The following is a 12686-nucleotide window of genomic DNA, read 5'->3' on the forward strand; positions in this document are numbered from 1 at the left end:
TACACCGAAAGTCTGGGAGTTTCTGGAGAGACAGGGCTTCAGGTTGAGAAAAGTTGATCCGCGTCCTTCGTGTTTGTTAAATATGATTTAACGTATTTATTTTAAATAAACGTATTTATTTTAAACATATTTTAAGTGAAAAGATTTATCAAATATGATATTCTCACTTTGAATTATCTGCTGTAAGTTTGTTAAAACGTACTTTATAATGTCAACCGACATGCGCATTTACAGACCTGGAGTTCCTGAGGGTGGGTGTGGCCGCCTGGCCCGTCCGTCGCTCCGGCCTTGGACGTCCTGTCTGGGGTGGGGCCAGGGAGAGGCCGGGGACTCACACCCCAGTCTTCGGGGGGACAATGGCCTCCAGACGCGAAGCCTGTGCATTTCTGGCTTGGCTCATCACTGGAGAGTCTGCTCCTTCGTCACTCTGCTTGCTCTGTCCCCAGTCTTGACTCGTGCCCCTCTGAGGTGAAGCATTGTGAGCCATTTAAACCTCCTTTTTGTATCCTAAAGGCCCCAGAGGCCAAATAATTACCCAGACCTAGTATCTGCCTCCAGGTGCCCCTGCTTAGGGGAACAGGTGTGCTGGCAAACTTTGCTAAGAAGGTAAATTACATTAGAGACTTCTATTTCCTGTTTACTTCAACAGGAGGTCAGTATTTGACCAGAGAAATGTTGATGTAATTGAATCGAACCGATGAAAGTATAATTTTTTAAAAATCATATAAAGAAATATTTATTTCATTACATTAAAACGTTAACAATGATCCTCAAGTTATCACTTGAAAACGTGCTCTACCCAAATAATCAATAATAAATCACTGGGTTACAAAAAGTGAAGGTAGAAACTTAACCTGGTTTAGCATGGGCTAGCCTGGTCTAGCATGGTCTAGCCTGGTCTAGCATGGTCTAGGACTAGCAGATGCCCGGCATGGCCTGGGGTTGCTTTGGCTCCAGGGTGACCATCTGTCTGACGAGACCCCCACGGACGCCCTGCTTTCTCACCTCACCTACTATGTTGCTCCTTCCATTCCCGCCCCTACATTGTCCCTCTTCCCTGGCTCACTGTCACATGTTAAGTCCTCCCCACTATCTAAGGGCCAGCCGGGTGTCCTGTCTTCCAGGAGAGACCCACATCCCCCAGCCAGAGCTGACGTCTCCCGGCCCTTCGGACCTGTCCTCCTTCCCACCTTGTGCTATGGTGATTGTGCTTGCTCTCTCTTGTTAAACTGCCTTTTCCATCTTTGTGTCCACCCACCCCTTGGCCCTGAGCCTGGGGCCTGGTTGATTCTCAGGAAAATTTCAGAGAAGTTGTGCTGTGGTATCAGATGCCCCTGAATCTCAGAGGCATAAACACCAGCAGTATATTTATCTCTCACGTTCCCTGTCCTTCAGGGTCAGCTGTGTCTCCCCTGTTGTCTTCTTTCCAAGACACAGACTGAGGGGTCAGCCCCTGTGTGGGACCTGCTGCTCTTGTGTTAGTGGGAAAAGGGGAGGTAGTGGCCCACAGAACCCTCTGGAAGCTTCTGCTGGAAATGTGTCACTGCTGCACACGTCGTTATTGCTCTCCTGTCATTGGCCAAACTATGGTCAGAGGGGGAGACAGTGGCTCTCCCTGAGGAGGAGATTGTCTGCGGGTCAGATGCATGCCGTCCCAGTGGAGGACAGAGGGCATTTTGAATAACTAGTGAAGGACTGAGTGGATGAACAGCCGTTCTCACTGCAGAGTGAACAATTCCTGGGCACGGAAAACTTCCTCATGCTCGCTCGAGTCTCTGCTTGTTTACCAATTATCTCTATCAACGTTATTTCCTTTTCTTTCCGTGTTTTGAGCACACTAGTGCCTGTCCAGCTGCCTCACCTCGTAGCAGAGGCTCTGAAACACTGATGGGAGAGACGCCGCAGCTCAGGACTGCAGTGCAGGGCCCTGAGCAGGAGCCCGGCTTCGCCTGGGGTCTGGTGGGACATGGAGTCAGGAGGCCAGGAGCCAGCGCTCTCCACGGACCAGCAAATGAAGACTGAGTCAGGGATAGCCACTGTGTTCCCATGGCTGCTTGTTGACGCATCTGATGCTCAATGCCCTTGGGGCCAGAGAGCCCGCCCAGGGGGTCGAGTGAGATGGACAGAGCACTGCCCTTACTGCTCTGTGGGACTTGCCCACCTGTGGTCAGCCCACAGCACCTAGTTTTGCAGGGCCTCCCTAAGCAAATCCCAGAATTCCAGAAGATTCCAGAAATCTCTGGAATTCCACTACTGCTGTCAGACGCAGGGCGCCTCTAGAAGTCCCACAAGTTTCTCTATCACTGCCTTGGCACGCTCTCTCTCCAGGGACAAAGCGGCTCCCTGGCCGGAGCAGCAGGAGCAATCTCCCCAAGAACTGTGGATAACAGCCGTGTCACAGCATCATCAGCCTTGGGTGAGGCGCCCACAGAGAATCTCCTCTTTGCTCCTTAACCTTTGCATCCCATCTTTCAGTGTTGTTTGTAAGCAATCTGTCTGTCAGCAAATGCCAGCAATTGCTGGGCTAAAATGCTTTTTAAAAATAGTTTCATGCACTTAAACAAAGCACCCTGCGCTGATGTTTGTGTTCACCGCACACCACAAATGCTCAGGTGGGAGAACAGAAAGACAATGACTCAGCAGACGCTCCATCAGTTTCCAAACCGAACGTGCTTTACAACGAATAAGATTCGCACTCGGGGTTGTAAACAGCAGCGTCTTCCTAGAAGTCAAGCTCTCCCGTCGGGGTGGAGACCCAGAAGCCTTCAGGAGCCAAAAAAATAAGTCTCGAAACCGACATGCTTTGCTCTGTGTTTCCACATATTTCTCTCTTCCCTGCATGCGTCATCGTCAAAAAAGTCTTTGTTACCTGCAGTTTTTTTTATGGCACGAAAGCATCGTGCTGCAGGATTGCTGGTGGGAACCTTGAAGCATCTCAGCTGGAGGACGGCCGAGCGTGTGACTCAGCTGCCCAGGCCGGGACGAGGGGGCGCTGTCCGGCAAAGAGGCACAGGGCCCCTGAACTCCGGGGGCATCCTGGATCTCATGGATGCTGCGGTTCCTGTGGACATCTGTGTCCAGAGCGTGTTTCTCTAACACCCGAGCCGCGTGGGCCCTGGCTTCGGCCGCGTCTTTGGAAAGGAAACCTTGGGGGTGGCTGGGGGGACCCCGCATAGACGGTTCTAAGCGACTACCGGGGTAATGGCTGTGCTCAATTTTGCCTTTCACATTTTAATTGTACAACAGTAATTTTGCGATAGAGTTGCCGATGGCAAACCTGCAAAAGACATTAACTTTATTTATGTTTTGGATTATTAATGTGGCTGTTAAAATTCCTCCAGTTAGTTTTGATTGAATTGTTTTTTTGTGTGATTCTGTTGTTTAATGGAGCGGTAAATAAGAATTTCTGATAATGAGGCCCAGCATCTGTCACAACAACCTGGTGTGGGTTATTAACATTTCCATTAACGGCAGGGTGGGCAGCGATAATACGGGAACCACACAGTTAGAACAAAATAAATAGTTGGTGTCAGGCTGAGTGGGTGTTAATTACTATTTTATTCTACACTGGGGGGACGGCGCGGATAGTGGGGAGGGGTGACTCTCGAAGGTCATTCTCTCCGGGAAGGCCTCTCCAGAGAGCCGGTGTGCTGGCTGTCTCCCTCGGACAGTGACTGTCTTAGCATTTCCATTTACGGCCTATCAGCAGACTTGAGCAAAAAAGGAGCACTGGGCCCACAGGAGGACGCTGCAGGGGGTAAGGAGGGCGCGGCCACGCTCTGCCCTCCGTAGCCAGGCCCCAAGACGGCTCCATGTTGCTCCCCGTGTCCAGCCCAGCACAGGTTTCGACGGGACATGCCCGGGTGGGAGGAGGGAGTAACTCCCAGGAGGCAGAGAACAGACTGTTCCGAGAGAGTGCCCGGAGTGGAGAAAGGTTCTCAAGTGTACACGCGTTCCCTGTGCTATTCCCAACTTCCCAAGGGCTGCCAGATGGGGCGATGGCCACCAAGTCCTCATCAGTCACCTTTGGTCTTTGCATGCACAGTGTGGCCCTGCTGACACCAGCACAGCACCCAGGGGTCTCCCTCGAGTGGGAGGCAAAGAGTAGGAATAGAGGGTCCTCAGAATTTGCAGCCATAACAGGCCTCAGAGAGGAACACGGAGTGACGAAATCTTGTTCCTGTCCCTCTTGGAGGGGCAGCCCTGTGTCTGTGGACAAACTCCGTCCAGAGCAGGGCTTCATGCCCCGGGACTCCTGAGCCTGTGATGGGAACACAGACGCCTTTATTTGCTCCAAGCTCCATCTGAAACTTAGCATCTCCCTCAATTATGAATGTGGTCACAAAGCGCCGCAGGGTCTGAGGAACCTGTGACTCACCCAGCGACAGAGCCCACTGATGTCCCCTTTGGCATTGCAGTGCTCCTGACATCTCAGATACCTCCTACACCCTTCAGCACTTGGACATTCCAGTAGTCGTTAGACCAGCTCTGTGTCTCGATCACAAAGCACGTAGATGCTCTAGCAACCTTTGCTCTCAAACACTCTGCTCCCAGTGCCTCAGTATCATTGGTTTTCTCTGTAATTCTCCAGATTTTATTTTATGCATTTATAAACATGCCTCTGGGATGGGTTTACAGGTTCCCTGGCATAAAAGCTGGACAGTCCAGGGCAGAGGCCCACAGGCGGCCCGTCCTGGCGTGAGGAGCCCCACACATGGGAACACACGTCTAGCTTCTCTCCTGTGCTGCTCTCTCCCCAGCCCCGGCCTTGGCCCCGCAGAACGTCCAGGTGAACCCGCTCACGGCCAGCCAGCTGGAGGTCACGTGGGACCCGCCGCCGCCCGAGAGCCAGAACGGAAACATCCAGGGCTACAAGGCAATGCTCTCTCGCATGGTTTGGCTCTTTCTTCCAGGTCATTTGCGTGCCAGGCTAAGTGGCCTGAATCCCCAGAGTTCCTGAGGGCTTCGGCTGGGATCCTGGCCCCACTCCATAGCTGCCGCCCTCGGCTCACTTTGTCCTGCCCATTTCCCGTTGGCAGACACACAGCCAACTGTCGGTCCAGAGAGCCATGGGCAGTGCTGAGCCACTGGAGCAGGCTTAGCCTGACCTTGCCTCTTGGCCTGGGGGAAAGGGGCCTGGTTCACTCTGTGGCCGATTTGTGCCCAGGAGCCCCTTCCTCCACTGTGGCCTGGCCAGGCAACCCTTCATCCTCTTGCACCCACTCCGGGAGTCTCCAGTACCTTTGCTGACAACAAAACAGGGTGCACTAAAGAGAACAGGTTGTCCATTGCAGCTCTGCACTTGGGTCCCTATTGATTCAGTAGGTCTAGAGTGGGGCCCAAGAATTTGCATTTTAACAAGTTCCCCTCCCCGGGTTCCTAGGAACCCCACGTTGAGAACCACTACACTAAAATATTGCAATTCCACATTAGCTAAATATTCCAAAGGTGGGATAAAAGGAAGACAGCAGTCCATACCAATAAGAATATCCAGGGATGAATAATTACGCAGTGTTGGTCTATTCAGGGGGCAGGAAGCTACTTGCGACATTCTGTCTCTAAGACCACACCTGCAGAGAGAACTCAGAAGCCCATGAGATCCGCTAAAACCGTCCCGAAGACAACAGCCCAGAGCTGTGCCTTGAATCTCTCCCCTCCTTCTCCAGGATGAACTTCCTTGTCTGGTCTGTTGGAGCCCAAGTTGATCAGTCAACAGAGCCTCTGGGCTGGCCTGCCCTGATGACTATTGGACCAATTAAATGTCCATTTAAAAATGATTTTTGTAGGTGTTTTGTGAAAATGAACACCTTCCTCTGTGGCAGGGCTGTTACAGTGATTAATGAGGTAATGGAAAGCCCCGAGAGCTTGGAGGCAAGGCGCTATTTATGTGTGTCCAAAATATGTTTTCTAATTCCCTTAATGATATAGACATTGAACTTGGATATTGATCTCCAGTTAGTAAGGCCTGTTCGAGCAGAGGGTCTTATTCGGTCAGTCAGAGAGCAGAAGCTGGACTGCATCTTCCACATGGAAATAAGCGATGCTCACCCGTCAGGGCCTGCTCCAGCACGTGCCAGACGTGGGAGCATGGGCGGCAGGAGGCCAGCCCCGGGCTCTCTGGGGCTCCGTGCAGCCTCTGCGCTGTTCTTGTGTGTGGGCCTGATGGCCTGGCTTGGTTTAGGCCCACAGAGCCAAGGTGGATCCATGGATTGCTGTTGTCTTTGGGCAGCCTGGCTGGCACTGGCTTGGGGCAGTGTTCTCGGCCAACTGTCTAGGGAAGCGCTTCTGGCAATCTCTTCAAACCTTCCTGCTCAGGTGTCAAGTTCACCCACGAGCACGTAGAAAGTAGACGAGAGGAAATGGAATCCAGGAGAAACATGGGGCCTTCCCAACAGTGCTGAGCCCAACATGGCTCTTCTGCACATTATTTTTGGTTGTTTTAATATCCAAAGTATCACACCACATTGATGGAAGACTTCAGTATCAGCCTTGAACAAAGTGTGGGAGCACTGGGAAGCAGCTTGAGGGCTGGTTCCATCCACAGCTCGGAGCAGGCGGTAGACATGGCTGGTCTCCTGTCCTTCCAGAAGACCTGGGGAGAGGGGCAGAGGCTGTCAGGAGAGGCGCCGACAGAGCCACCTCTGTGGGAGAAAAGGCACTCTACTGGTAGCTGAAGGACGGCATCGCTTCCGCCCGCAGAGCCCCATCTTGAAGAGCGTTTGGTTCGATTAGGCAGTGCTCCAGCTCTAGGACAACTCCAATGCTAGTCATCAGCTCCCCAAACAATGTTAGCGCCTGAGATCGCCCTCCACCCTGTCCCTGACCCCACCACCCCCTGACCCTGCAGGGGAGGCTTCTCCTCCATCTTTCCAATCAGAGCAGAGCTCCACCCAAGGGAGGGCTCGGGCCCGTGTTCACAGTCTCCTCTTGCACTCAGTGGCCCCCTGCCCCAGCAGGCTTAGAAACAGAAGGGGTGCCATCCCTTCCCTGTGGCCTGCCTCCAACCTCTTGCTCTTCCCAACAGATTTACTACTGGGAGGCAGACAGCCGGAACGAGACGGAGAAAATGAAGGTGCTGTTCCTGCCAGAGACGGCGGTGAAGCTGAAGAACCTGACCAGCCACACCAAATACCTGGTCAGCATATCGGCCTTCAATGCTGCTGGAGACGGGCCCAAAAGTGACCCCAGGCAGGGGCACACCCATGAGGCCGGTAGGAAAACAGTGTCCCCTTTCCACAGGCCTCTGTCGGCACAGCTTTTGAGAGCAACAGCCCCGTCATCTCTCTCGAGTTGTCCCATGACCCTCCGGGCGGAAGAATCACGCTTTCTCTCTGTTCCCACAGCTCTTTGCTCTGCCTGTCCTATAACACACATCCCATGTCGCTGGGCTTAACTTAAAAAGCAAATTAGCCAGTTATTTTACCCTCAAAACAAGTTTATTCAGCAATAGCCAAAAAAATGGCAATTTGGGACGTGCATGCATAGGCAACTCTGGAGAACAAAACTGGGAGCTGCTTTTATAGAGAAAGGAGGAGAGGGAGGGGCTGTGCTAATGGAAAGCCCATTGGGGGACAGGAGTAGCAGTTCAGGGCAGCAACGCCTTCTCATTGGCTGGGCTGCAGCATCTCATTGGCTGAGCTGTGGCGTTTCCCATTGGCTGAGCCGTGGCGTTTCTCATTGGCTGAGCTGTGGCGTTTCCCATTGGCTGAGCCATGGCGTTTCTCATTGGCTGAGCTGTGGCGTTTCCCATTGGCTGAGCTGTGGTGTTTCTCATTGGCTGAGCTGTGGCATTTCTCATTGGCTAGGCTGTTGCGGGGTGGGACAAGAAATCTTCTTTCAGTGGTAAAGTAGTTGGATTTCCTGCCCAAGATGCAAGCCTGTGTCTCTTCCTGTTTGGAGTCCAGTCGTGTGTCACTTAACGATGGGGCACATGCTGAGAAATGCATCCTTAGGTGATTTCCTCATTGTGTGAACATCATAGGGTGCACTTACCCAAACCTGGATGGGACAGCCTACTACACACACAGGCTCTATGGTACTAACCTTATGGGGCCACTTTCGTATATTCGATCTGCCCTTGACCCACATGTCATTATGTGGCGCATGACGGTAATTGACAATATGTGATAGGGCATGAGAGCTACAGGGCTTCTCCACTCTGATTTTGTTGAGGTTTTTCGTGTTCGTTTCACACTGGGAACGTCTGGAGAGACAGGAATTTCTTGTTGGATTCACTTGGTTTCCTCAGTACCCGGCTTTGGCCTGGAGCGTGGTGGTACTCAGTAAGTGTTCAACAGATGTGAGCGACACATGTTTTTCTCCAGAGCCCTCCGGGATAGTGGAGAGGCAGAAGGGCTTTGATCTGTACCGAGGACTTGTTCATAACCAACAGAAGCTGTTCCAGTTCCCTCTGGGAACTTCTCATCTGGGTCTGCACACTAGCGCATCCAGATCCTTGGGATGTGGGGGGGGGGGGGGGCCGTGTTCCTTGTATGTTGAGCCCAGGCCACAGTATGGGACCTCCTCCTGGGTTTCAGGGCTACAGACCACCCTGGAAACAGCTCACCAGCCGTCTCTCTCAGACACACGCCCCAGTCCAGGTCCAGGAGCCTGGTGGGGGCTGCACTGCCAGCTGTCCGCTACCCGCAGCCTCGTCTCCACACGCAGGGTGTGTTTTGAGCAGATCACTCACTCTGTGCATCTCAGAGTTCCCTAGTGGCCTGGAGAACATTGTGAACCTGATCAGGTCTCCCAAAGGAATGGCAGCTTGGCCTTGGGGCTGGGGAGCTCTGAGGCAGTTTGTAAGATCCAGGAAATCAAAGGCCAGGAATGGGAGGTTAAGGAGCCCGTGGGGGAAGACCTGCCTCACTCAGGGCTCCCGCCGGGCTCCCCAACATTCTGTGGGTTCAGCCAACTAACACCCTACCTAGATAATTCACCTCCTGGGGACAGGGGTTTGGAGCATCATGCTTCCCATGAGATGACAGTGACCAGATTGCAAGGATTGCTTACTTTGGGCCTCATTCAGCAGCCTGAGCAGGGCTATTTGCGGACTCTGAACTGGAGGGTCGTGGGCAGATCAGTGGGGCAGAGAGTAGGGGGTGGAGGCCACATCAAAGCACTGTGGGCCTGGCAGGTCATGGGGCCAGAGGGCCCCTAGGGACTGGAGGGAGGGCAGAAAAGGAGATGAGTGGGTGCCGATCCAGTGGGCATTACTGAGCAGAGAGGGGAACCCGGGTAGAGAGGAGTTGCTCCCCACCCAGCAGGTAGGGTAGCTCGGGTGCCAGCACCCTCACACAGAGCCCAGACTGAAGGGGAGCTGTGAGCAGGGTGGGTGTCGCTCCCTGGCCGCACACCTGGCTGTCTGTGTCTGCGGGTAACTTCTTCCAGCGCAGGATGGCCCTTAGCTCCTCCCTCCAGGCAAGAGGGGACACTGAGATGGCAGAGTGCCCTGTGAGATTGCAAATGATGGCTTGGGGGGGGGGGGGACGCATCCTCTGAGACCTCCAGGCCTGTGGGAGAGGAGAGGACGGTGGGCAGAGCCTTCAGCCATTGCAAAGCCCCGACAAGAGCCTCTGGATTCCTCCGGCAGTCGCTAGAAAATGGAGCTTTCTACATTTCATTTCCGGTCTCCATCTATTATTCATTTTCATGCCTTTGTCATTGCATCTCCAAGGCTCCTTTGTGTTTAAACACTGTCCTTTTCTCTGCTCTTCTTGGGAGGGTCTGAGTTTCTCATTGATCCGAGGAAGTTCGGAGATGATCAATAAATCTTTTTATCCCACAGCATTTAGACTTTTCCTGAGTTGAAAATAACATCTAATAACCTTTGTATTCTATGTATGCTGTGTATAGATCATGCAGATGATGCATAAAGGAGCTTGGATGAAAGTCCCTGTACATTCTATTCTTCCAGCTCCGGGGACCCCCAGCTTTCTGGCGTTCTCCGAAATCACCTCCACCACGCTTAACGTTTCCTGGGGTGAGCCGCTGGCAGCCAATGGCATCCTGCAGGGCTATCGAGTGGTGTATGAGCCCTTAGCACCTGTCCAAGGTAAGGCCAGAGGGGAGCAGGGGTAGGGCCAGCTCACGGGTGCACAGAGCCCCACAGTGCACCGAGTGAGCCGCGTGTCCCCCTGGCGGGCGAGGAGACTTGCCGGATGGGGGCCTGGTGAACAAAGGCCCAGCCAGGACCAGAGCCTGTGTTTCCTGGGGTCCAGCACAGCTCTCTCCACAGGCCTGTGTGTTATGTCCCTTGACCTGGTCTCTTTAATCCCAAAACCTTTCTCTCCTGTTCCTCCTGAGACTCCAGTGCTCCTGGGCGCCCGTAGAGACCACCGTGTGCGCCACTTGCTGGAACCACAGAGGGCAACATTGGCCAGTAAGACACCATCGACATCCCGGGAAAGGTGCTGGCAGCTCACCGTGCTCAGATATTTCTCTGGTGCTACCCTTCATTCATTCATTCACTCAATAAGCATTTATTAAGCACCTCGTATGTTCTGGATGCTGGCATCTGTGGATCCAGGAAAGCAAGGATCTTAACTGACTTGTTTATCAAGATCCTCACTGTCCTGAATCCAGCAAGTTTGTATTTTAGTGAGGAGAGAGGTAACAAACAATTAAACAAACAAAAATCGGATACTGGTCAAGGCTGTGAAGAAAAGAGAGTGATGTAATAACATGACAGCGTTGGACAAGTGAGGGACCTAAGTGACAAGAAGGACCCAGGCACCCAAAACCCAGAGAAGACCTTCCTCCAGAAAGCTCAGTAACACACAAACGCCCAGGGGCCCCCCGCGGCCGGAGCTTAGCGAGTGGAGAGACGGGGGCTACAGACGCCTTCGTGCTGCTGGCAGGGCCAGGTCACAGGGGTCACAGGGGCCACCGAGGCCGTGAGCAAGAGGGTCTGGTTTACTCCAGACCAAGATCCCTCTGGCTAAATCCCAAAGTCTAAATGCCCTGCGAGGAAAAGAAGATGCAGCGGTCACCTCCGAACTTCCTAGGATCTGTCAGAAGCACTGATCCTCCGAGATGAGCAAATGTTTAACATAGAGGAGCTTGAGAAAAGCGACTACAAAGGCATCAAATGAATAGGAGTTGGGACAGAGTGAAATGCAGAGCTTTTGGGGAGAATGGGTTGCGGGCCTGGTGTAGAGGCTTGGGGGCACGGGGGCCACTCGGGGCTGTTGCATTTTCTGGAAAGAGAGCTCAGAGTAGGGGTGACAGGGGAGAGGGCAACAAGTGGACAGATTAGGGACACATTTTGGAGATGGAGCTATGGGGATGTGGCCCGCTTGGATGGGAAGGTGAGGGACAGAAGCTGGGAAGTGAGTGGCTTTGTTCTGTCACTCACGTGGCAGCTGCTCATTCCCCTCTGTATTAAAGTGTTACGCACTCCCGTACTGTATTAATTTCTTACGTATCCATCTCTCCTCTCTACTCGGCGACTGATGTGTTCACCGAGTGTTCCATGGCCATTTCTTTCCCTCCCCACTGTGTCCCCGGCGCAGTGGTGCAGAGAAGCGAGACGAGCCCAGGGCACTTTTCCCCTGGAAATATACACAGACAGACAGTAAAACTTAGAGATTATTTAATATGGAGGAGGAAAAAATATAAGCAACACATCAAATCATATTGGCTCTCCATTTAAAGCTGTGGTAAAAATTGCCTTTGAAAATGAGTACACTCGAGTAAAACAGGGAGTCGATCTGAAGAGGAGAATTTAAGCACTAGTGTCATCAAATCTAAGATGCCATTGACTGTAAGATTCATTGTCATTTTATGAAGTGCTAAGAAAGAAAAAAGCCTTCCAATGAACTATGGCCCAGAACTTCTGTATCGTCAATTCCAAGCTGCTTCCCAAATCAGAGAAGTGAAAATCTGAGGGGAAAGGGAGCGCCTCAGCCAATCGATGAGCTTTGGTAAATAACAGCGGAAGTGAAATGTGGATACCGTTTGTAAAATGGCAGAGGGGGCCTGGGACCAGCAGTGATTTAGGTGGCCTTGCTCAGCTGTGTTCTTTTCAGAATGGAGCACCTGTCTGGGGACCAAGTGGCCTGGGGACCTTCCATTTTGCTCACCAGAATTCCTTGCACACACACACACGCACACACACTCATGGGTTCCATGAGCCCATATCCTAAACACCTTTTCAAGGATATTAACCAACTGGTGCCATTCAGATGAGAAAGGATTGGCAAAAATCATGATTCTGATTGACCTACGGAGTCCTTCCTCGTCACGCCTCCTTGAGTAAGTGCCTTATTCTGTTGACCAGTACTTCTGTGTTACCGGGTCTGCAGAATCTCTCTGGAAACTCCATGGCGTGCAGCTCTGGGCTGGTTTCTCTTAGTCTTGTAAATAAGCACTCGCCGTCCAGCAAGACCTTCATCATGATCGTTACCCAGTCGGATGCCACATGGGGCCTGGACGTGCTTTGTGAGGCCCTCCTCTCTGCAGGGTCACTCTCCTCGAATAGCTGCTGGGTGGCTGCGAGAGCTCCTGGAGGGGTGACCTGCATGTCTGCTGTCCCCTGTGTCGTCAGGGCTGAGGTTACTTGTTCATTTCACAATGTTGGCCTCGCTCGGAGGCTCGTTTAGAGGCCCACGTTCTATCATGGCAGCTGTCTGCAAATGCAATCCTGGAAACACAATCTCAGTGGGTGGGTGACAACCCAGGGACCG

At 52.6% G+C, this 12686-nt stretch overlaps 1 protein-coding gene across 1 annotated transcript in view; it reads left to right on the plus strand.

The window, feature by feature from the left end:
• Nucleotides 1-12686, plus strand: part of SDK1 (sidekick cell adhesion molecule 1) — a 625710-nt gene that overhangs the window by 573110 nt on the left and 39914 nt on the right. Inside the window, exons 36-38 of the mRNA XM_046666514.1 lie at nt 4761-4876; nt 7025-7211; nt 9917-10054. Coding sequence (XP_046522470.1) covers nt 4761-4876; nt 7025-7211; nt 9917-10054 — 441 coding nt within the window. The remainder of the gene's footprint in view (nt 1-4760; nt 4877-7024; nt 7212-9916; nt 10055-12686) is intronic.

This window comes from Equus quagga, chromosome 7, assembly GCF_021613505.1.
Source record: "Equus quagga isolate Etosha38 chromosome 7, UCLA_HA_Equagga_1.0, whole genome shotgun sequence".
NCBI classification, from domain to species: Eukaryota; Metazoa; Chordata; class Mammalia; order Perissodactyla; family Equidae; genus Equus; species Equus quagga.